We start from the raw sequence: 21,130 nt of genomic DNA on the forward strand, positions 1-21,130 counted from the left end.
TGACCAAAGCCATCCTCTCAGACAAGCTTCAAATCAAATTGTATTTGTCACATACACATGGTTAGCAGATGTAATGCGAGTGTAGCGAAATGCTTGTGCTTCTAGTTCCGACAATGCAGTAATAACCAACGAATAATCTAACCTAACAATTTCACAACAACTACCTTATACACACAAGGAATGAAGAATATGTACATAAAAAAATATATGAATGAGTGATGGTACAGAACGGCATAGGCAAGATGCAGTAGATGGTATTGAGTACAGTATGTACATATGAGATGAGTAACGTAGGGTATGTAAACATATAAAAGTGGCATTGTTTAAAGTGGCTAGTGATACATGTATTACATAAAGACGGCAAGATGCAGTAGATGGTATAGGGTACAGTATAAACATATGAGATGAGTAATGTAGGGTATGTAAACATTATATGAAGTGGCATTGTTTAAAGTGGCTAGTGATACATTTTTCATACATTTTTACATTATTAAAGTGGCTGGAGTTGAGTCAGTATGTTGGCAGCAGCCACTCAATGTTAGTGGTGGCTGTTTAACAGTCTGATGGCCTTGAGATAGAAGCTGTTTTTCAGTCTCTCGGTCCCTGCTTTGATGCACCTGTACTGACTGTTTCCTGAAGTGCACGATCATCTCCTTTGTTTTGTTGACGTTGAGTGTGAGGTTATTTTCCTGACACCACACTCAGAGGGCCCTCACCTCCTCCCTGTAGGCCGTCTCGTTGTTGTTGGTAATCAAGCCTACCACTGTAGTGTCGTCTGCAAACTTGATGATTGAGTTGAAATTAGAAGAACAAAGATCCAGGGCTTCATTGGCTTCGTCCAATTACCTTTTCATGGAGCTGGCCAACCTCTTCACCTGACTGGAGGTAAGATCTCCGTCTACAACCACTTATCTATCGTAGCTTCACTGTGTTTCAACTGCATCCACTAGCTGTGGAATGAAAAACCTACCGGTACTCACTCATATTTTAGAGTGAAAAATGTGCCGGTACTCAAGCGGGAGAAGATGCCAGGCACAGCCATGCCCGTAGTCTGCACCGGTTGGCACTGGCCCAACTCAAGCAGCCATATTTGTGTAAACCTCTCCATAGTGACCCATTTCCTCTCTGTGCCCCTGTAGCAGTACGTCATAGACTCGGTGCGTAAAGGCCCTGGACTACTACACAGAGATGGAGAAAGCACCAGAGAGAGAGAAACTGATCTGAGCACCAAGCGACAAGGCAGTCACAGCCAAGAACAAGGATACTACACTTCAGAACCCTCAGAACACAGAAGATAGTCCATCAGAGACTGGGAGCACCTAGAAACCAGCCACGTTCTGATGGCCTGCTGATAGGCTAGTGTACAGTATGACCAGGAGTAACCAAGCAAACAATAGAAAGGATATTACTGTGACAGTACTGACTGTGTCACAAATAGGGCTTTGTGTTGTGTGAATTGAAGCACTTTACTAACATGGCTCCTTTGGTCTTTGTAGAAAATATGTATTCACAGTCTTGTTACAGGACATTTGTCTGCTGTTTTTGCTACATAAATGTTTTTACTGCATATATTCAGTATTTCAAAATATTTGTATATTAACCAGGTAGGCCCGTTGATAAATATGATCTATATAAAACAATTTTGCTTGTATTTTAGTTTTAGATTGAGGTGTTTTACTGATTCTCAAAGAGACAAACACAACAATCAAACGTTTTCATGTTTTTAATATTATTCAACAACGTAGATTTTCATTATCTTGGTCATAATTTGGTGACGCAACAAAAAAAAATCGATATGGGAGAATGATGACATCACCTCAATGCGACACGTTTATGAAGGACCCATGTGCACGCATTGGTATTTTTTTGTTTAGCTACCAACTGTTTAGATTCATTGTGCAAAAAACTAGTTACCATATCCTTTACAAAATACAATAATTTGTAGAAAGATGTCTGTCCCGGAAATGTTCAGTTACATTCAGGGTTTTCTGAGTGTGGATCAAGAAATAAGAGAGGTAATGTTTCTGTCAACCGAGCTAGCTCAGAACTGCAAAGCTAGCATTTGACTCAGTTGTACAGTCAGTGAGGCTTGCATTGAATAACATGTCCACTTAAAATGCGCTGTATGGTAAACTGCGTGCAAGAAATGTTTTGCAGACATTTGCTATATAGCTAGCTAGCAGCTAACTACAGTCATTGCAATTGTTAGGAGGACACATGCATGCATTTTGTTTTTGCAAATTCATACCGTTGTCTAGCCAGCTAACGGCTCATGTTATCTTCCAGGACATTCGAAAAGTGGTCCAGGTTCTGGAACAGACAGCGAGGGAGATCCTGACACTGCTTCAAAGTGTCCATCAACCATCTGGATTCAAAGAGAGTGAGTGCCCAATCACATGGGGTACATTCGTTATTGCACCGTAGCGAAACGTTTTTCAACCAAAACGTTTCTTATTAGAGAGTCTGGGCTAATAGTCAGATGTAATTACAGCTCCAACAATGCAGCACAAAGTGAAATAAAAACAATACAAATAACTAATATATAATTAATGTTAACAACTGTGACAATGATACATCTACGTCCGGGGACACGTAGCTGACTAGTGGTGTCTATAGAGTACCACAGTATGAGTCATAATACCCATAAAACCTAGCGGCCAAACATGGAAATGGTTCCAATTGTTTTTCCACCATTAATTGTAGAAACACTTAAAATAAGGGTTGTATTTCGTGTACTGTGTAAATCTCTCTAAGACAAGGTGACTTATCAATATATTTGCCTGTATTCGCCCCACAAAAAATGAAATGCTAATTACCTGCTTATGTGGATATCATAAACAACTACAAATGCCGAATCGAGGCAAAGGTAAGAATCTCTGGATTAACTAGCTAATGTTAGCACTGAACAGATTGGCTACATATCTTTAAATGTACAATTCTGTGAACTGTCTTGTGCAGTATTTATTTTGTACTTTTTACCCCATTTTCTCCCATCGCTGCAAATCCCATATGGACTCGCAGAGGGGAAGGTCGAGAGGAATGCGTCCTCGGAAATGCAACCCTGCCAAGCCGCAGTGCTTTTTGACACACTGCTTGCTTAACCCAGAAGCCAGCCGCACCAATGTGTCGGAGGAAACGCCGTGCAACTGAAGTCAGCGTGCATGTGCCCCGGCCTGCCACAAGGAGGCGCTGGAGCGAGATGGGACAAGGACCTCCCGGCCGGCCAAACCCTCCCCTAACCCGGACGACGCTGGGCCAATTGTGAGCCGCCTTATGGGTCTCCCAGTCACAGCCGGCTGCAACACAGCCTGGGGTTGAACCCGGGTCTGTAGTGACGCCACTAGCACTGCGATGCAGTGCCTTAGACCGCTGCGCCACTCGGCTCACAAGTTTTAAATTGACACAATAGCTGTTAGCAAAGGCATACGCTAGGGATGATGTGCTGGAGCTTTCAGGGATTTGTATTTTGCATGATGTCTTGTTCGGGTGGGTGAGGGAAGTGCAGTGGTGATTGCGTTGTCCGTGGATCTGTCAGGGCGGTAGACGAATTGGAGAAGTTTGAGTGTGTCAGGGAGGGAGGAGGTGTTGTGGTCTTTGACTAGTCTCTCAAAGCACTTCATGACGACAGAAGTGGCAAGTTCATGTAGTCCCTTCCGGTTTTGGTCTGTTTTCTTCTGTTTTACTCCTAGTCCAGGGTTCTATTCACTATCACTTGTGATGGCTTATCTTACTGATTGACTCACTGCTTTGCAGGTTCTCTGTCACCTTGTCATAACTGTTTATGTTTTGTCCTGTCACACTAGTTCCCAGTAAGTGTGCAATTGCACAGGAACTGTTTAGCACAGTCTGGATGTACTTTAGAGAGATCAAAACCAGATTCCCTGTGGAGCAGTACTGCATGTAGCTACATAAATGTATCTTTCTTGTCCCCCTGTCTGTCACACTAGTTCCCAGTAAGTGCCAAAAGGCCAGGGAACTGTTTTGTACAGTCAGGACGCACCTTGGAGAACTCAAAACCAAATTCCCAGTGGACCAGTACTACAGGTAGGCCCTACACATGGGTGAATCTAAAGTTAGCTACTTTTTTCTCAACAACTTATTCACAATTCCCTGTCCACAGAATGACATTCATAAGGGAAATTATAAATTACAAGTCTCTTTATTACCATGTTCAGTTATGGAGTGATATTGTCTGTCTTCTCTCCTTGATATTGAAAGGACAAACTAACATGTCATTTTCCATCCTCCACTCTGCTTCTAGGTTCCATGAGCACTGGAGGTTTGTTCTGCAGCGCCTGGCCTTCCTGGCAGCGTTCGTGGTCTACCTGGAGAGTGAGTCTCTGGTGACACGCGAAGAAGTGGCACAAATACTAGGAAGTAGGTGTCAGTTCATTTGGGTGCCTTTTGTTTTAGCTCGCCCGGTACCCCAGTGGATGGAGTTTGAACATTTTTAGACCAATCCAATGTTAAATCTCCGCACACCCAGTGCACTAGGCAAGCTAAAACGAATGTACCCATTACCTTGAGTTGAACTTTTCTCAAGGCAATGGGTGCATTTGCAGACTGTTCCTCTGTCAATCGGCAGTCAGGTAGTGCTGTGGTAGTCATACATTTTCCCTATTTATTGTAGTTGAGGTGGTGAGAGAGAAGGGATTCCATCTGGATGTTGAGGACTACCTGGCAGGTGTGCTGATCATGGCCAGTGAACTGGTGAGAATGAATTGAGTGGCATTGTACCATTTTAATATATCAGTACATTGGTTTATACAAAATGTACATATGTTTTTTTCAATAATATATGATGGTTAATTAAAATGATTATTTACATGAATAAACTCACCTGTTCTCTCTAGTCTCGCCTGGCAGTCAACAGCGTCACAGCAGGGGACTATAGCCGGCCCCTCCGCATCTCCAACTTCATCAACGAGCTGGACTCAGGCTTCCGCCTGCTCAACCTCAAGAATGACCCCCTGCGTAAGCGCTACGATGGCCTCAAGTACGATGTGAAGAAGATAGAGGAGGTGGTCTACGACCTGTCTATCCGTGGCTTGTCCAAGGAGCTGGAGGCTGGGGGAGACAAGTAGAGCTGAGGATGTGGGGCCAGGGCGCTACCCTAGGCTGGGACCTGACCTCTCCATGACTGGGACAGTGGAGTCTTGACCTGCTGGAAAGCAGGAATAGGAGGTCTGTGGCCCCCACAGCCTAGGACAGACTGATGTGTGTTTGTAGAAGTGCATGTGAGGGGAATGAGTCTGTCAGTGGGATTGGAAAGCCTTTTATATAAAGGCACAGTTGTTTGAAGGGGAGGGGTTGTTACAGTTTGATACTGGTGATTGGAAATGTTCATTTAATGTCCAACATACTGTATGCCTGTTAAGTTTGCTGTTTTTGCTTTTCATATATTTTGTACAGGTCACCATCTATGTATTGAATTATTCATGTTCATTTCATTTTAGGGGGTGCTGACAGGGTGTACATTTCCATCCAAGAGAAAATAAATTGTTATGACTACGATGTTGAAAAAGTACTTAATTTTTGAGTTGAGCAAATAAAACATTTGGTTGTTGTGCTGTTTTTCTACCAAAAACCATCTGATATAACACAGCTTGCGTTTGGCTAGTTTAGTCTGTTCACGGGTTGGTGTCTCAATGTTAAAACATCCAGCAAAGAAACGGCAAGGGGGAAGTGCAGATCTAAGGCCACTTGATTCTACGTGTCTGGCTTTCTTATTTGCCATTTCCGCCATGTTCTTGCTTGCAATTCATATCTCCTCATTTAGTAATAACTGTTGTGACTCCAGACTAATTTCCTGTTCTTTACTCTGATTTCCTGAAACATTGCATCTCTTTCTCAAGTCTTCCCTTAATTTCTTATTTTCTGTTCGGTCTCCTCTGTCTTTCTCAATATAGAGGGAAGCAAGGAGAGAACGAGGAACCTAAAGAGCCAGGGTTAATGTCAATTCTATTTCCTTGATTCCTCTGTCCTTGCCTCCTCAAAATGCATTGGAGAAGTATCTGAGGAGAAGAACCCCAGGTCTTCTGCCCCAATATGCCTTGACAAGGCGAGGAGAGGGGACGTGAGGAATCTAGGAATTACAATTGATGTCCATCCCAATTCAGGTCAGATTGACAATGTCTAATGGCTTCTAATCACTTGGCTATGTACACTGCAGACATTGCAGTGCCATTTAGAGACAGGGAAATACTGTACTTCATTCATGGCAAAGCTTTCAGTCTTAAAATATTGATTTTTGATACATTGTTATGGCCAACTTCTATGATTCTAATGCATATGTACTGTAGTTGAATTGTAGTAAATATAATTGACTGTATTGTTGCACTTTTTCCTATGTGCTTTTTTTGTTTTCGTAAAAAAAAGGGTATTTGTGATTGCTTACAAACAATTCCATCTGATTTAAAGGAATATTGTATTTTATTTCTGAATTTGAAAATTTTCCAAGTAAATATTTCTAGCTAATGGTGTTTTGTTTAATTTGTACTAGTTGGTGTCAAATAAGCACTTTTCACTGATTGCTCTCGTAAAGCGAGACTTCTGTCCAAACACGCAAGTCCAATAATTGCCTTGTTCCTTTTATGAATTAACCACGCCTTATTAGCATACAAGAACACCTCTTTTACTATTTCAGAATATGACTTGATGACTCAAAGCACAATGGATAGCAATAAGTGGAAATGGGTGAAGTACAAAGAAAAATGTATTTAACATGTCATTTTTTAATATAATTCACAAAATCTTACATAAAGGAAATATCACAGGTCTAAAATGCAGAGGAAAAACATTTGACAGTCCAGCAGGTCTCGGATATTTTCAAAATGTTTACACAGCATCGGTCTTCCCATATACGGTAGTAATCATTTAGTGGAACAATATGGAAGCTGAAAGAATTCAAACAATACAAATAGAATGAGATTCTTGAAATAGAATGAGATTCTAATTCTATGATTGTAACAGTGCTAGCGCCATTGGAAGGTGATGAACAGTAAGAGACAGGCAGTAGTCCACTCCGTACATCATTCTCTGTCCAAAAACAGTGATTCACTACCTCCCTTAACCTATGCTACTCCTGGACTAAACACAATCAGACTAAACAGTATATGGAGGTTAGATTTGTTTGATAAGAAGTATTGCCTTGACCTGCTGTATGTAGTCAGCTGGGGTCCTATATGTTTCCCTAACATAAAGAGTTCTGTGAATAAACAACACAACCGACAGAATAAATCTTTTGAAATCATGATTGGCAGATAGTGTTGTTGAAGAGTGACAGTCACACCATAATATGGATCTACTTTGTAGTCTTAATTATATAGTGCCTTCAGATTCAGAAACATCAGACACAAAAACAGATTTTAGGAGAAGGGAAGTCACACTTGAGATAAGGGCACAGGTAATCTATGACATAATGTAGGAACACTAGCAGCCGATGGATGGATTAGAACTGCCTGTAAATTCTGGCATCCAAAAAGATTTCACTAAATTTCAGATTGGTGAATGTAGTGTTCACACTGGTATAACCAGGCTATGTAAAAGCAGGCTTTTTAAGTGTCTTTCTGCTGCTACCTCGGGGCAGAGGGCGGTCTGACTTGATGACCATTTCCAGATACTCATAGTTTTATCAACATTACTGTGACTGGCAACAGAAGAAATGCTTTTGTTAATTTAGAGTGAAATAAAAACCCAAGGAACAAAAGCTCACAATTTCCCCATCTGATTGTCATGGAACAGCACACTGTGAAGACATTTGACTGGCGCTACTGTGAAGACATTTGACTGGCGCTACTGTGAAGACATTTGACTGGCGCTACTATGTCAGCTTTAGCTACTAAACTCATGGTCCAGGTTGATCTGTGTTTGAGGCCTTTCCACCTCCACTTTGGCCATGCTGTACTACCACATTCAGGTACAGGTAAAGGCTTTGAGAGTTTGAATAAACAGTTGACAATACTGGTAGGGGCCAAACCAGGCCTAGGCTTGAAGTTCAAGAGCACGTTATTCTAGGGCCGAACCTCTGTAGCTCATCTGTGTCAATAACATCACTTCCAGTCATAGGTGGGATAATAAGCTCTCGATTTCCCATAATTACGAAGTCTGACCAGATGTGGAGAAACTAAAATAAATAGCTAAAATTGCACAATTTATTGCTTCTTTGTGACTTGAGCCCACCCAGCACAGTGATACAAATCAGTGGAGGCTGGTGGGGAGCACTATAGGAGGACAGGCTCATTGTAATGGCTAGAATACATGGAATGGTATCGAACACATCAAACATGGAAACCACGTTTGACTCCGTTCCATTCATTTCATTTAAGTGCTTACAATGAGCCCGTTCTCCTATAGCTCCTCCCACCAGCCTCCTCTGATACAAGTATGTCCACAACCCTGGGTTCAAACTGTCTGACAGACACTGTCTGCACAGCATCCATAGTAGGAAGTCACTGACGGACTTCCTACTATGGATGCCATTTCTCGGATCTCTGCTGGCAGTGGACATTGCTTCTGACACAGAGGGCAAAAGAAAGGGGGAAGAGGCCAGTGATTTTGACTTACCTTAGTCAGGTAAAATAAAAGTTCCTGTCTTTTTCTACTAAGCTGTAATCCAAGTCCCCATTGTATAATTTAACAGTAGTTTTTCACTAATTTGTGCATTTTCATTAGCATTACAAAGTCATGTTTTTTCAATCATCAACTTCAACCATGCTTTTCAACACAGACACCAGTCAGTCAGTATACTGAAAACATCTCTTTCTTCAAGAGCAAACAGTTTTGACAACCAAGGCCAGCAGTGTTCCCAACCAAGTCTCCTTTTTTGGTCATCCAAGTGGCTGATCATTTTTAGGCAGAAGCTAAAAACTATGCCTTCATACGTTTCGTTACAGTATGGTGCACTTGCAGTTTTTCTTAGAAAAAAGTGCTATCCTCATCATAACATGGAACCTCACAAATCCCACCCTAAAACCTCAGAAACAAATCGCTCCACCATCCAGAAGCATGGTCAATTCTTTTTGCAGTAGTAGTACATCTATTTACACTGGTATCCAGCCAGGGAAACGGTGTCCCTCAGTCTCAGGACCTGCCCTGGTTTGTGTTCATCATAATATTGGGGAGTGCGTTACGCCTCTTCCTCCACAGCCCCAGGTCACGGGTATACCTCTTGATTTGCCGGAACCACTGCTGCGTCCGGGGTTTATCTGAGGCCCTAAAAACAAAGGCCTCCTTACGTATGTCCAGCACCTCAAAGGTGTCCTCGCAGTCAGGGTCGCCCGACACCACACAGTTGGCCAGGTGGATGGGTTCTCTGAGCACGGTGAACTTCCCACTGCTCTTGTCTTTGATGAGCACCAGCACACCGTCCCACACGCCGTGCTCCTGCTGCTCCACCTTGGCCTCGCCGTCCGTCTGAGACAGACCCTCTCCAGGCCGCTGCGTACGCACCATCAACAGACTCTGAATGTTCTGGAACTTGAGGCCTTTACTGCCCTTCTTCACCCACTGTCCGTCTGCAGGCTGGGAGAGCTGCAGGGGCCCCTCCATGACGAAGCGTGTGTTCTCCCTGGCCCAGCCCACGGTCTTCATGGACATCTCCCGCATCTCGATGTTAATGACCTCGCGGTTCTTGCGACTGTCGCGGCGAAAGGAACGCAGAGTCCAGGTCAGGGTTCCTTCCTGCTTGGTCTTCATGTTGATGTGCTCCAGGTGAGACTCCACGCGGCTCTTGGCCTCTCGGAGACGGCCATGGTCGGGGTGGCAGTCCATGGTGACCTTGCTGATGCGGCTCAGGAGGAGGGGATACTTGGTGACCCTCTGAAGGGGAGCCATGAGGAAAGAGCGCAGGTTCATACGCCGCAGGGCTGTGTTGTCATTCTGGGACACGTCCAGGAAGATCCTGAGAGAGGGAGAGAGAGAGAGAGGGAGAGAGACAGAGTGATATTAACATACTGTTTAATTGTGATCGTAGGCCAGAGAGTCTCAGATGTAATTGTAAAGTTGAGAGCAGTGGGAATCACAAGACAATACAGGGTGAGTCATTATAGGTGAGATGTGAAGTAGTTGCCTGGGTCTAAAAATAGTAATGACTTCATCACCGTTCTCAGAATAGGTCCAGTTATGAATTAATGACAACCTTCTGTCTCTTCCATTAAGAATAACACAGCGTAGTGGGAACTTAGGGTTCCAAGTTACTGTTCTTCTGCTCTTAGAGCACAGAAGATAATTCTGCTCAGTGGAAATTTCCAAAACAACACGTTCTTTTTCACTTGATCTCAATCTTGAATAAGGAAAAATTCAAAACCAAAGTTCCCTTATTTGTAACTATAATACAGGAAACAATAGTTGATAAAATCCTGCAAGTACCCGTACAGTATAAACTACCAATATACAGGCACATCAAATCTGAGACTGAAAAACAGCTTCTACACTATATATATAAAAGTATGTGGACTCCCCTTCAAATTAGTGGATTCGGCTATTTCAGCCACACCCGTTGCTGACAGATGTATTAAATCGAGCACACAGCCATGCAATCTCCATAGTCAAACATTGTCAGTAGAATGGCCTTACTGAAGAGTTCAGTGATTTTCAACGTGGCACCGTCATAGGATGCCACCTATCCAACAAGTCAATCGCAGTCGGCATTCCAATTCATCCAATTCGATGGTGTTGAGGTCAGAGCTCTGTGTAGACCGGTCAAGTTATTCCACACAGATCTCAACAAACCATTTCTCTATGGACCTCGCTTTCTGCATGGGGGCATTGTCACGCTGAAACAGGAAAGGGCCTTCCCCAAACTGTTACCACAAAGTTGGAAGCACAGAATCGTCTAGAATGCCATTGTATGCTGTAGAGTTAAGATTTCCCTTCACTGGAACTAAGGGGCCTAGTCCGAACCATGAAAAACAACCCCAGACCATTATTCCTTCTCCACCAAACTTTATAGTTGGCACTATACATTCGGGCAAGTAGCATTCTCCTGGCATTGAAGGCATGTCCACATACTTTTGTTTATATAATGTATATATTTATATTCCGGACCCTGACATTGCTCGTTCACATATTTCTTATTTTCTTTCTTTTTCTTTTTGGGGGATTTGTGTGTATCATTGTTTAATGTTCAGCATTACTGCAATGTTGGAGCTAGAAACATAAGAATTTTGCTGCACCTGCGATAACGTGTGTAAAATATGTGTACAGGACAAATAAAATGTGACTTGATCTTTGAAGTGTTCCTTTACAGTCCTTACCTCAGCAGTTCTTTCTCCTTCTCCAGGGTGTTGAGCATGTTGACAGAGGTGGACTGCTGCAGGCAGTAAGTCTGGAAGGCTGGCAGCATGTTGACAAACTCCAGGAACATCTCTCCAATGCACACTGTTAGCAGGTCCTCATCTCCCTGCAAGGGAACAAGCAGAGACATAGATTTAGAACATCTCTATAGGGCAATAGTATGACCACAGTGTAATCTCAGAACACAGAACCAAAACTTGTGTGCACTAGCTAGCTAGCTAACACGAGAGATTAACCACAGGGCAACCACAAGCCACTGTGTCACTTTTTCAACATGACTTATACCAAACTAAAAATCAATTATGCTTTTTGACGAATCACCAAGCCACTGATAACATGAATGACTGGTGTTCTTTCTGAAGTAGGCTTGGTGGTTGGTGGTGGTTCTATCTGACTCACCTGGTCGAAGGCCTGGTCGATGCTTTCCTGCAGGTGTTCAGTGAAGCGTTCATTGACGTCTATGAGCTCCTGAACGTTGCTGAACACCACGGTCAGCTGTTCTGAGGTCAGCAGCCCGGCGCTCTGCATGGGACAGTAGAACTCCTCCTTGATGATTCTTAGGTCCTCCCCATAACTTGACTCCGTGTTCAGGAACTCCAAGATGGCTTCCTTCCTTTCCGTCCTCAGCTTGGAGCAGCGCTCACACATACCAGTCCCCTCACCCTCTGTCCGGGCCACCCCGTGCCCGTCTCTCTGGCCACAGTCTGAGCAGGGTCTCTGGGCCTCCCAGGCCCTGAGAGAGGCAGAGGGTCTCTTCCAGACGCGGGCCAGGCAGGGTCCAATCCCGCTGTCCACCCTTTCCACCTCGGCCCCTCCACTATGGTGTACTCTCCGGGGTTCATCGTCATCTTCGCGGTCGTCACACAGGCCCACCACACCACTGTCGGCACTTAGGCTGCTCACGGTGCTCCAGCGGTGCTGTCCACCACGCGTCACACCCAGACTCCCTAGACGCTCTTCACCGCGGGGTTCAGAACGGACCCGCACCGAGGCAGGAGCTGTGGGACAAACACACACAAGAAGTGAACTGTTGTAGGCTTTTAGTTATACCGTTTTTTGGGACATAAGCAGTGGCGACCCGTCATTCAGGGTAGGTGGAGCCACCTCTTTTAAGACCCACATTTTTAGCTAAAAATGTTTGTAAACATTGTTTTACATTGTTTGTAAACAGATATGTGACATGTATTAATGCCACTCAACATTATATATATATTATTTGGGGGGGGGGGGGGCTTACCTGTTTTGCATGTTATTTTGGCATTAATACGTGTCACATATCTGTTTACAAACAATGTAAAAAAAATAATAATAATAATTTGAGTTAATAAAGCCACATACAAACATGGTCTCTTTTTTGGTTTCTTGAGTAAGGCAGCTCCAAAATGCAGGTGTTTCAGCCTAGCTCAGTGCTTTCTGTGGTGGAGGGCAGCCAGGGGAAAATACGGAGCGTAGGTGTTGGTAATGTTCTCTAATGTTCTCTATGTTCTCTACTCATGGGGACAGTATGTCACCGCCAATTCTAAAGGTAGACCTTGAAAATTCAAGCCCCTTGGGAGCTGCCATAGAGATACATTAGAAGTGCCCATCCAAGAAGGCTCAAGGTCATTGGCCACAGATAAAATGACATCAAATCACATATCTACAGTAGCTTTGATTGGACCGATCATGTCAACATCGGTCTTAGCGACCGGGAGACCCATGGGGCGGCGCACAATTGGCCCAGTGTCGTCCAGGTTAGGGAAGGGTTTGGCCGGCAGGGATGTCCTTGTCCCATCGTGCACTAGCGACTCCTGTGGTGGGACGGGCGCAGTGCACGTTGACGTGGTTGCTAGGTGTACGGTGATTCCTCCGACACATTGGTGCGGCTGGCTTCCGAGTTAAGTGGGCATTGTGTCAAGAAGCAGTGCGGCTTGGTTGGGTAGTGTTTCGAAGGACGCACGGCTCTCGACCTTCGCCTGTCCCGAGTCCGTACGGGAGTTGTAGCGATGAGACAAGACTGTAACTACCAATTGGATACCACGAAATTGGGGAGAAAAGGGGATACATACAGTGTATATATATATATATATTTTCTTTAAATGATATCGCAAATTCAACAATGAGTGGTTTGGAAGGAATCAAGTGACAGTGGCTAACTGCAAACATCACCGGCCTGCAATTCATTGGAGTGGCTGTGTGGTCCCAAATCTGGGATTAAGTGTCTCCTTTCCAAGTTTAAAATGAGAAACATTCAACATTGGCCATGCTGTCAATGAAGCATGATTTGTGCCGTGCACAAAACAACTTAACTCAGAACTGCAAAAACTTGACTTCAGTGAGTTCAAGACACCTGGGAATTCCGGAAAAAACGAGCTCTGGCTCTCATCCAACTCGGAATTGTCAGTCGGGAACTCGGGCCTCTTTCTAGAGCTACGACCCGAAGATCAATGACATCATCATGATTCAACCTTGTTTTATTCTGAGTTCCCAGTTGTCTTGAAAGCGCCATACATCTCGAGAATGCCAGACTTTAATGACACAATTTGCCCACGAAGGACCGCCGTGCCACCTCCAAGTGAGCACAGCACAACAAGGTGGGTCCAAAAATCTATTGTATGCTGCTGCACAAATGATGTAATATGCCAGGGAAATATGTACAGTGTACTGTAGCTCAGAAAGTAATACTAAGTGTATGTTGTGTAGTAAGCTGTTAGCAGCCCATGTGCCTCACCCTAATCATTTGGTCTATTTACCCCTCTTAATTTCGCCTACTGTTCTGACTTGGTGGTGCACATGTAGCCTATAACCTGTTTTAGAGAAACGTAATCATCCAATTTTGTAAGAGCTTTCATTGTCTGCTTATATGCCCCTTTTATTTATCAGACGGTTCTGACTTGGTGTACAGGGAGAATACTGTAAGAACGGCCCACGTTCTGAATTCTGTCACCGTACATTTCAAACGTTCTAAACAAATAGTTATATTGACTACGTCCGTCCTAGCTCGCTCAATAATATCCTAATCGAAATTACAGATGGCCTATTATCCGCTTGTCGTCCCCTTATGCCATAGTCAGTACATCTCAATTGTCATTAGAAACCACATTTGTTTAAGCAAGTCAGCCATATTAGCTATGATTTTTTAAAAGGCAGTAAATGAGGCTGAATGAACTGTTTCGCTGCCAGACAAGGCTCCGCTGATAGCCAGGTGTAGCAGTGGTAAGATGTTGGGACTGCTGTTGGGACAGCTTTATGTAGGCCCTAACAGTTTGTGGGCACCGTTTGTCACCATTATAGTGCAATTAATGTATTGTTTAGTGTTGTGATGTGTGGTGGCTTTGCTGGCATGCATCCTGCTTTATATATATTTTTTGGCCCCACCAAGATGTACATGCTAAAATCACCACTCGACATAAGCAACAAATTATTTTGTTCTAAGTGAACAAGAGACCTCCCGGCCTCACTTCAATGCTTGAACATTCATTACTTTGTTTTAATGCTTGTTGTAATGCTAAATGATAGAGATGGGTTACATAGATATGTAAAGGACAATCCCTCCTCCCTTCTGTTCACCTCTAGGTTTAACCCTTGTTCTGGCATGTCAATAGTGCATAAAGGCCAACATTAACATAGAGAGTTTGGGACTATAAGGTTCTGTCGGCATTTTTGTCAAACATTTAGTTACTGACATAGCCTTGTTCTGGTAAATGTCCTCTACCTAAATTGTGCTCTTAAAAACCCCAATTAATGTTGATACAGTTGAAGTCGGAAGTTTACATACACTTAGGTTGGAGTCATTAAAACTCATTTGTCAACCACTCCACAAATTTCAAACTATAGTTTTGGCAAGTCGGTTAGGACATCTACTTTGTGCATGACACAAGTAATTTTTCCAACAATTGTTTACAGAAAGATTATTTCACTTATAATTCACTGTATCACAATTCCAGTGGGTCAGAAGTTTACATGCACTAAGTTGACTGCCTTTAAACAGCTTGAAAAATTCCAGAAAATTCCGTACTCTTCAAAACAGTCCCAAACTCTTCAAAACAGGCCCAAACTCTTCAAAACAGGCCCAAACCCTTCAAAACAGGCACAAACCCTTCAAAACAGGCCCAAACTCTTCAAAACAGGCCCAAACCCTTCAAAACAGGCCCAAACTCTTCAAAACAGGCCCAAACCCTTCAAAACAGGCCCAAACTCTTCAAAACAGGCCCAAACTCTTCAAAACAGGCCCAATCTTAAATTACTGTAAGGGGCTCTGAATAAAGCTATTTAAAAATCATACACGATAGCTAGTTACTTTATACTGATTCAGATGGCTGCCCTGCACACAATCGGAGGAGAACAGAGAGGTCAGGCTCTAAATATGAGTGCAGTGATTCAGAAAGATCTAAACTGTCCTGAAGGAAGCTGTTTCAATAGCAAAGACACAATCACACTGCAGTGGTGAGGTCCATTACGTAAAGCTAGAATAGGGCCCATTCATTCTAACACACACCTTTACTGTAGCACGTATCATCCCATCGGGACATTTGGCTTGTACAACACTAGAGACAAGACACCCATATACAGTAGCTCCACCCACCGCTGTCCCTGTCCCGTCGCTGGCTGTGGAGGCGTGCAGCGGCAGCGATTTTCATCTCCAGCTGTTTGCGCTTGGCAGCGTCGGCCGGCATGGGGTCGCTGTAGTGGGGCCGGAGGCGGCACTCGCGCTGGGCCCTCACCGATTCGGCCGGTTCATAGGCTGCGTCCGAGCTGGAGCGCCTGCAGCCCAGGCCAGATTGCTGCTGATTGGAGAGACACACCTGTCAATCACCTGAATATGTCATCAGCTATTGAAAGAGCCAATGGAGTGTTAGAGGGAGATGGTAACGTGAGAGACCTATAGAATGTGGGTTGGCTCTATTACACACTCAGGGGCCTGAGAGCATGTACTGCAGCATGTAGTTTTCCAGCTAATGGTGCCATCACCATCTCAATCTCAACAGATATTGATCCATTCTGAACCTGGTAGGTTTGACTAATGAAATGGTGTTTAATATCCTAAGAGATTGACTGTACTGTTAATATGATACTAGAGGTCGACCGATTAAGATTTTTCAACGCCGATACCGATTATTGGAGGACCCAAAAAAAAGCCTATACCGATTAATCGGCCAATTTTATATATATATTTGTAATAATGACAATTACAACAATACTGAATGAACAATGGAAACTTTTATTTTAACTTAATATAATACATAAATAAATCTATTTAGTCTCAAATAAATAATGAAACATGTTCAATTTGGTTTAAATAGTGCAAAAACACAATGTTGGAGAAGAAAGTAAAAGTGCAATATGTGCCATGTAAAAAAGCTAACATTTAAGTTCCTTGTTCAGAAGATGAGAACATATGAAAGCTGGTGGTTCCTTTTAACATGAGTCTTCAATATTCCCAGTTAAGAAGTTTTAGGTTGTAGTTATTATAGGACTATTTCTCTCTATACCATTTGTATTTCATATACCTTTGACTACTGGATGTTCTTATAGGCACTATAGTATTGCCAGCCTAACCTCAGGAGTTGATAGGCTTGAAGTCATAAACAGCACTGTGCTTCAAAGCTTTGCTAAGAGCTGCTGGCAAACGCAGTAAAGTGCTGTTTGAATGAATGCTTATGAGCCTGCTGCTTCCTACCACCGCACAGTCAGACTGCTCTATCAAATATAAAATCATAGACTTAATTATAATAAACACACAGAAATACGAGCCTTTGGTCATTAATATGGTCAAATCCGGAAACGATCATTTCGAAAACAAAACGTTTATTCTTTCAGTGAAATACAAAACTGTTCTGTATTTTATCGAACGGGTGGCAACCTCAAGTCTAAATATTGCTGTTACATTGCACAACCTTCAATGTTATGTCATAATTATGTAAAATTCTGGCAAATTAATTGCGGTCTTTGTTCGGAAGAAATGGTCTTCACACAGTTCGCAATGATCCAGGCGGCCCAAACTGCTGCATATACCCTGACTCTGCTTGCACTGAACGCAAGAGAAGTGACACAATTATCGTAGTTAATATTGCCTGCTAACATGCATTTATTTGAACTAAATATGCAGGTTTAAAAAATATACTTCTGTGTATTGACTTTAAGGAAGGCATTGATGTTCATGGTTAGGTACATTGGTGCAACGATTGTGCTTATTTCACGAATGTGCTTTTGTTAAATCATCACCCGTTTGTTGAAGTTGAAGTAGGCTGTGATTCGATGATAAATTAACAGGCACCGCTTTTATCATATGGATTGCAGGACGCGCTAGTTAACCTCGTAATATCATCAACCATGTGTAGTTAATTAGTGACTATGTGAAGATTGTTTTTTATAAGATAAGTTTAATGCTAGCTAGCAACGTACCTTGGCTCCTTGCAGCCACAAGGTCCTTTTGATGCTGCACTCGTGTAACAGGTGGTCAGCCTGTCATGAAGTCTCCTCGTGGATTGCAATGTAATCAGCCATAATCGTTGTCCAAAAAGGCAGATGACCGATTGTTATGAAAGCTTTAAATCGGCCCTAATTAATCGGCCAGGCCATGCCGATTAATCGGTCGACGTCTATATGATACCCTTGACACTGAGAGGCTGTCAATGTTGTATGTACTCAGACAGACCAATGGCACATATCTGTGTCTGTTTCCTTCACGGAATGACTTGGGACGCCTTGGGATGGAATAGGAATGCTAGGGAAGCCTTATAATGGAATGGGAATGCTAGGGAAGCCTTATAATGGAATGGGAATTCTAGGGAAGCCTTATAATGGAATGGGAATGCTAGGGAAGCCTTGGAATGGAATGGGAATGCTAGGGAAGCATTGGAATGGAATGGGAATGCTAGGGAAGCCTTGGAATGGAATGGGGATGCTAGGGAAGCCTTATAATGGAATGGGAATGCTAGGGAAGCATTGGAATGGAATGGGAATGCTAGGGAAGCCTTATAATGGAATGGGAATGCTAGGGAAGCATTGGAATGGAATGGGAATGCTAGGGAAGCCTTGGAATGGAATGGGAATGCTAGGGAAGCATTGGAATGGAATGGGAATGCCAGGGAAGATTGGAATGGAATGGGAATGCTAGAGAAGCCTTTGAGATTTTAGAAAATACCCCAAATACTAGAGACAACATTATGAGTCTATTATAGCCTGACACAATGGCACCAATGCTAGGTGGATTGCATGGATTGCATTGGTGTAAGTCAAATGATTCCTGCATACATCATGGTGGGCCTCATCATGGAACTAAAGATCAGGTGAAAGGTCATCAGACTGACAGGGTGACCCCCTGACCCCTCACCTCTCTACAGACGCTCATTCAGCATCATTAGTGATCGACATAGCTGAATGACAGCAGCTCATTAATTGACAGGTCATCATCAATCGGCCCCCAAACTGCTAACGTCTAGACTCTGGTTCCTAGCATCAGCTTGATAAACAACTCATAGCTGCAGACCTACGCATGATAAACAACATGACTGTGGCTGAAAACAAAGGGCATTGGGGTATGTTTTCATATCCAATGAGACACAGGTGGGAAATATGACACGTAGCTAGGGCTCAGGTATCACACGGAATAATTAATGACGGGGTTGGATGCGGGTATTAATGAATTGCGGTTGGCCATGACTGGAAAAACACACTGCCATTCTCCATGCATTAAATAAGCAGGTGCATGCAACAGCAACAATGACTGAGCTATGAACAAAAAGCAGTGGTGGAATATATGATGTCAGCGTTCGTTCTCACCTATAGCATCCTTCCTCATACAAAATACATGACGGACTGTCAGCCATAAACCCAACTACCCTGGTTGTCGATACGTGATGCTTGATGCTGTAACCTCAACCCCAGCAGAGGCAGAGACGTGTTGGTTGGATTATTGCACAAATGAACACAATGCAACGACAGCTACCGACAGACGGCTAGCAGCTGGGTAGCTGCGTTTCACACAGAGAGGACAGGAGGACAGACAGCCGAGCCAGCCAAGCAGAACAGCACACAGATGAGATGAAGAAGCCCCGTCAGTTACCACCATGAACCTGCTCTTTAATCCTCCCTCTCTGCTGAGTCCTGTTCCCAGGCAGACGCAGAGCTGAGCTGGGAGGAAGACGCTGAGGCTGCGGGTGTAGCTGCATGCCTGCCTGCGGTTGTCAGGGGCTCATCACAGACGTCTGTCTGGCTCTGTGTGTGTGTCTGCAGCCTCCTGCCTACTGCCTGCCTGGAAACGCAGTCCCTCTGTTCTGTTCTGCTCTGTTCTGCCCTAACCATCCTCACATGCCCCTGTCTGTGTGCGTGCCACAGCCCACCACTGTCTCCAGTATATTGAGTGAGAGACAGATAGAGAGAAAAGGTCAATGAAAATGAATAATGATGTGGTGAAAGAGTAGAGAGAGAGAGAGAGGAGAGAGATTCTGCTTACGCATTCTGCAGTTAGTTCTTCTCCTCCTCCTGCTGCAGGCTTGTCGCAAGCCTCCTCTCCACAGGCCGTTGCGGTTGTCATGGAGACGGTGGAGGATTGAAAATCTGGTGGGGGAGCGATGTTAGCGCTGTCGTCCTGGTCACCTGACAGCCTGACGGGGGCCTCTGCCGCTGCAATCTCTGCACTGCAGCTGGAGACAGGGAGGAGGGAGAGGGAGGGGGGTAAGGGAGGGAGAGAGAGAGAGAGTAGAGAGAGGTAAAAGGAGGGAGAGAGAGAGAGAAAGACAAAGAGAGCGAGAGAGAAGGAGAGAGAGAGAAAGGGATAGAGAGAGAGGGGGAATGACGAGAGGTGTTGGAGAAGACAGAACAGGAGAGGATGGAATTATGATTCTTGGCACTTCTCTCCTCCAACCATTCATATCATTCAGTTTCATCCTCCCTTCCTCCTCCTCCCTTCTCACTGTCCCCCTTCACCACTCCAGGGACTTACCCCATTCTCTTCTCCTCTCTCTCCCCGGCAGAGGGACTCAGGGGCTGGGTAATGAGACGCATCAATTCCCATTAACACCTGAACTCCTGGAACAGATGATGGACCACAGGGCAGGATGCTGCCTCCCTCCCTCGCCCCACAACACATGGACCACAGGGCAGGATGCTGCCTCCCTCGCCCCACAACAAATGGGCCACAGGGCAGGATGCTGCCTCCCTTGCCCCACAACACATGGACCACAGGGCAGGATGCTGCCTCCCTTGCCCCACAACACATGGACCACAGGGCAGGATGCTGCCTCCCTCGCTCCACACCACATGGACCACAGGGCAGGATGCTGCCTCCCTCCATCGCTCCACACCACATGGACCACAGGGCAGGATGCTTCCTCCCTCGCTCCACACCACATGAACCACAGGGCAGGATGCTGCCTCCCTCGCTCCACACCACATGAACCATAGGGCAGGATGCTACCTCCCTCGCTCCACACCACATGAACCACAGGGCAGGATGCTGCCTCCCTCGCTCCACACCACATGAACCATAGGGCAGGATGCTACCTCCCTCGCTCCACACCACATGAACCATAGGGCAGGATGCTACCTCCCTTGCCCCACAACACATGAACCACAGGGCTGGATGCTGCCTCCCTCCCTCGCCCCACAACACATGGACCACAGGGCAGGATACTGCCTCCCTCGCTCCACACTACATGGACCACAGGGCAGGATACTGCCTCCCTCCCTCGCTCCACACCACATGGACCACAGGGCAGGATGCGACCTCCCTCGCTCCACACCACATGAACCACAGGTCAGGATGCTGCCTCCCTCCCTCGCTCCACACCACATGGACCACAGGGCAGGATGCTACCTCCCTTGCTCCACACCACATGAACCACAGGGCAGG

At 44.6% G+C, this 21,130-nt stretch overlaps 2 protein-coding genes across 2 annotated transcripts in view; one reads left to right on the forward strand and one right to left on the reverse strand.

Annotated features, from left to right (window-relative positions):
- Positions 1-1,797: 1,797 nt before the first annotated feature.
- LOC110501801 (translin) lies at positions 1,798-6,477 on the forward strand. Its single transcript, XM_021579637.2, has 6 exons — positions 1,798-2,015; positions 2,287-2,380; positions 3,948-4,044; positions 4,262-4,377; positions 4,631-4,710; positions 4,854-6,477. The coding sequence occupies exons 1-6, from the start codon at positions 1,950-1,952 to the stop codon at positions 5,082-5,084; spliced, it is 684 nt and encodes a 227-aa protein (XP_021435312.1). The 5' UTR covers positions 1,798-1,949; the 3' UTR covers positions 5,085-6,477.
- A 241-nt stretch (positions 6,478-6,718) lies between these two features.
- LOC110502097 overlaps positions 6,719-21,130 on the reverse strand; it is a 70,310-nt gene continuing 55,898 nt past the window's right edge. The window contains exons 5-9 of the mRNA XM_036959073.1: positions 19,733-19,922; positions 15,860-16,058; positions 11,695-12,293; positions 11,256-11,401; positions 6,719-9,901 (exon numbers count right to left, since the gene is read on the reverse strand). Of these exons, the coding sequence (XP_036814968.1) occupies positions 9,082-9,901; positions 11,256-11,401; positions 11,695-12,293; positions 15,860-16,058; positions 19,733-19,922 (1,954 nt within the window). The 3' untranslated portion in view covers positions 6,719-9,081. The remainder of the gene's footprint in view (positions 9,902-11,255; positions 11,402-11,694; positions 12,294-15,859; positions 16,059-19,732; positions 19,923-21,130) is intronic.

Source organism: Oncorhynchus mykiss, chromosome 22 (genome assembly GCF_013265735.2).
Source record: "Oncorhynchus mykiss isolate Arlee chromosome 22, USDA_OmykA_1.1, whole genome shotgun sequence".
NCBI lineage: Eukaryota > Metazoa > Chordata > Actinopteri > Salmoniformes > Salmonidae > Oncorhynchus > Oncorhynchus mykiss.

Bases quoted from the DNA above. Each gene is read 5' to 3' on its own strand.
- LOC110501801 (XM_021579637.2), top strand. From the start codon at position 1,950: ATGTCTGTCCCGGAAATGTTCAGTTACATTCAGGGTTTTCTGAGTGTG. The intron at 2,016-2,286 runs GTAATGTTTCTG...GTTATCTTCCAG, and splicing joins TGGATCAAGAAATAAGAGAG to GACATTCGAAAAGTGGTCCA. The intron at 4,378-4,630 runs GTAGGTGTCAGT...TATTTATTGTAG, and splicing joins AGTGGCACAAATACTAGGAA to TTGAGGTGGTGAGAGAGAAG.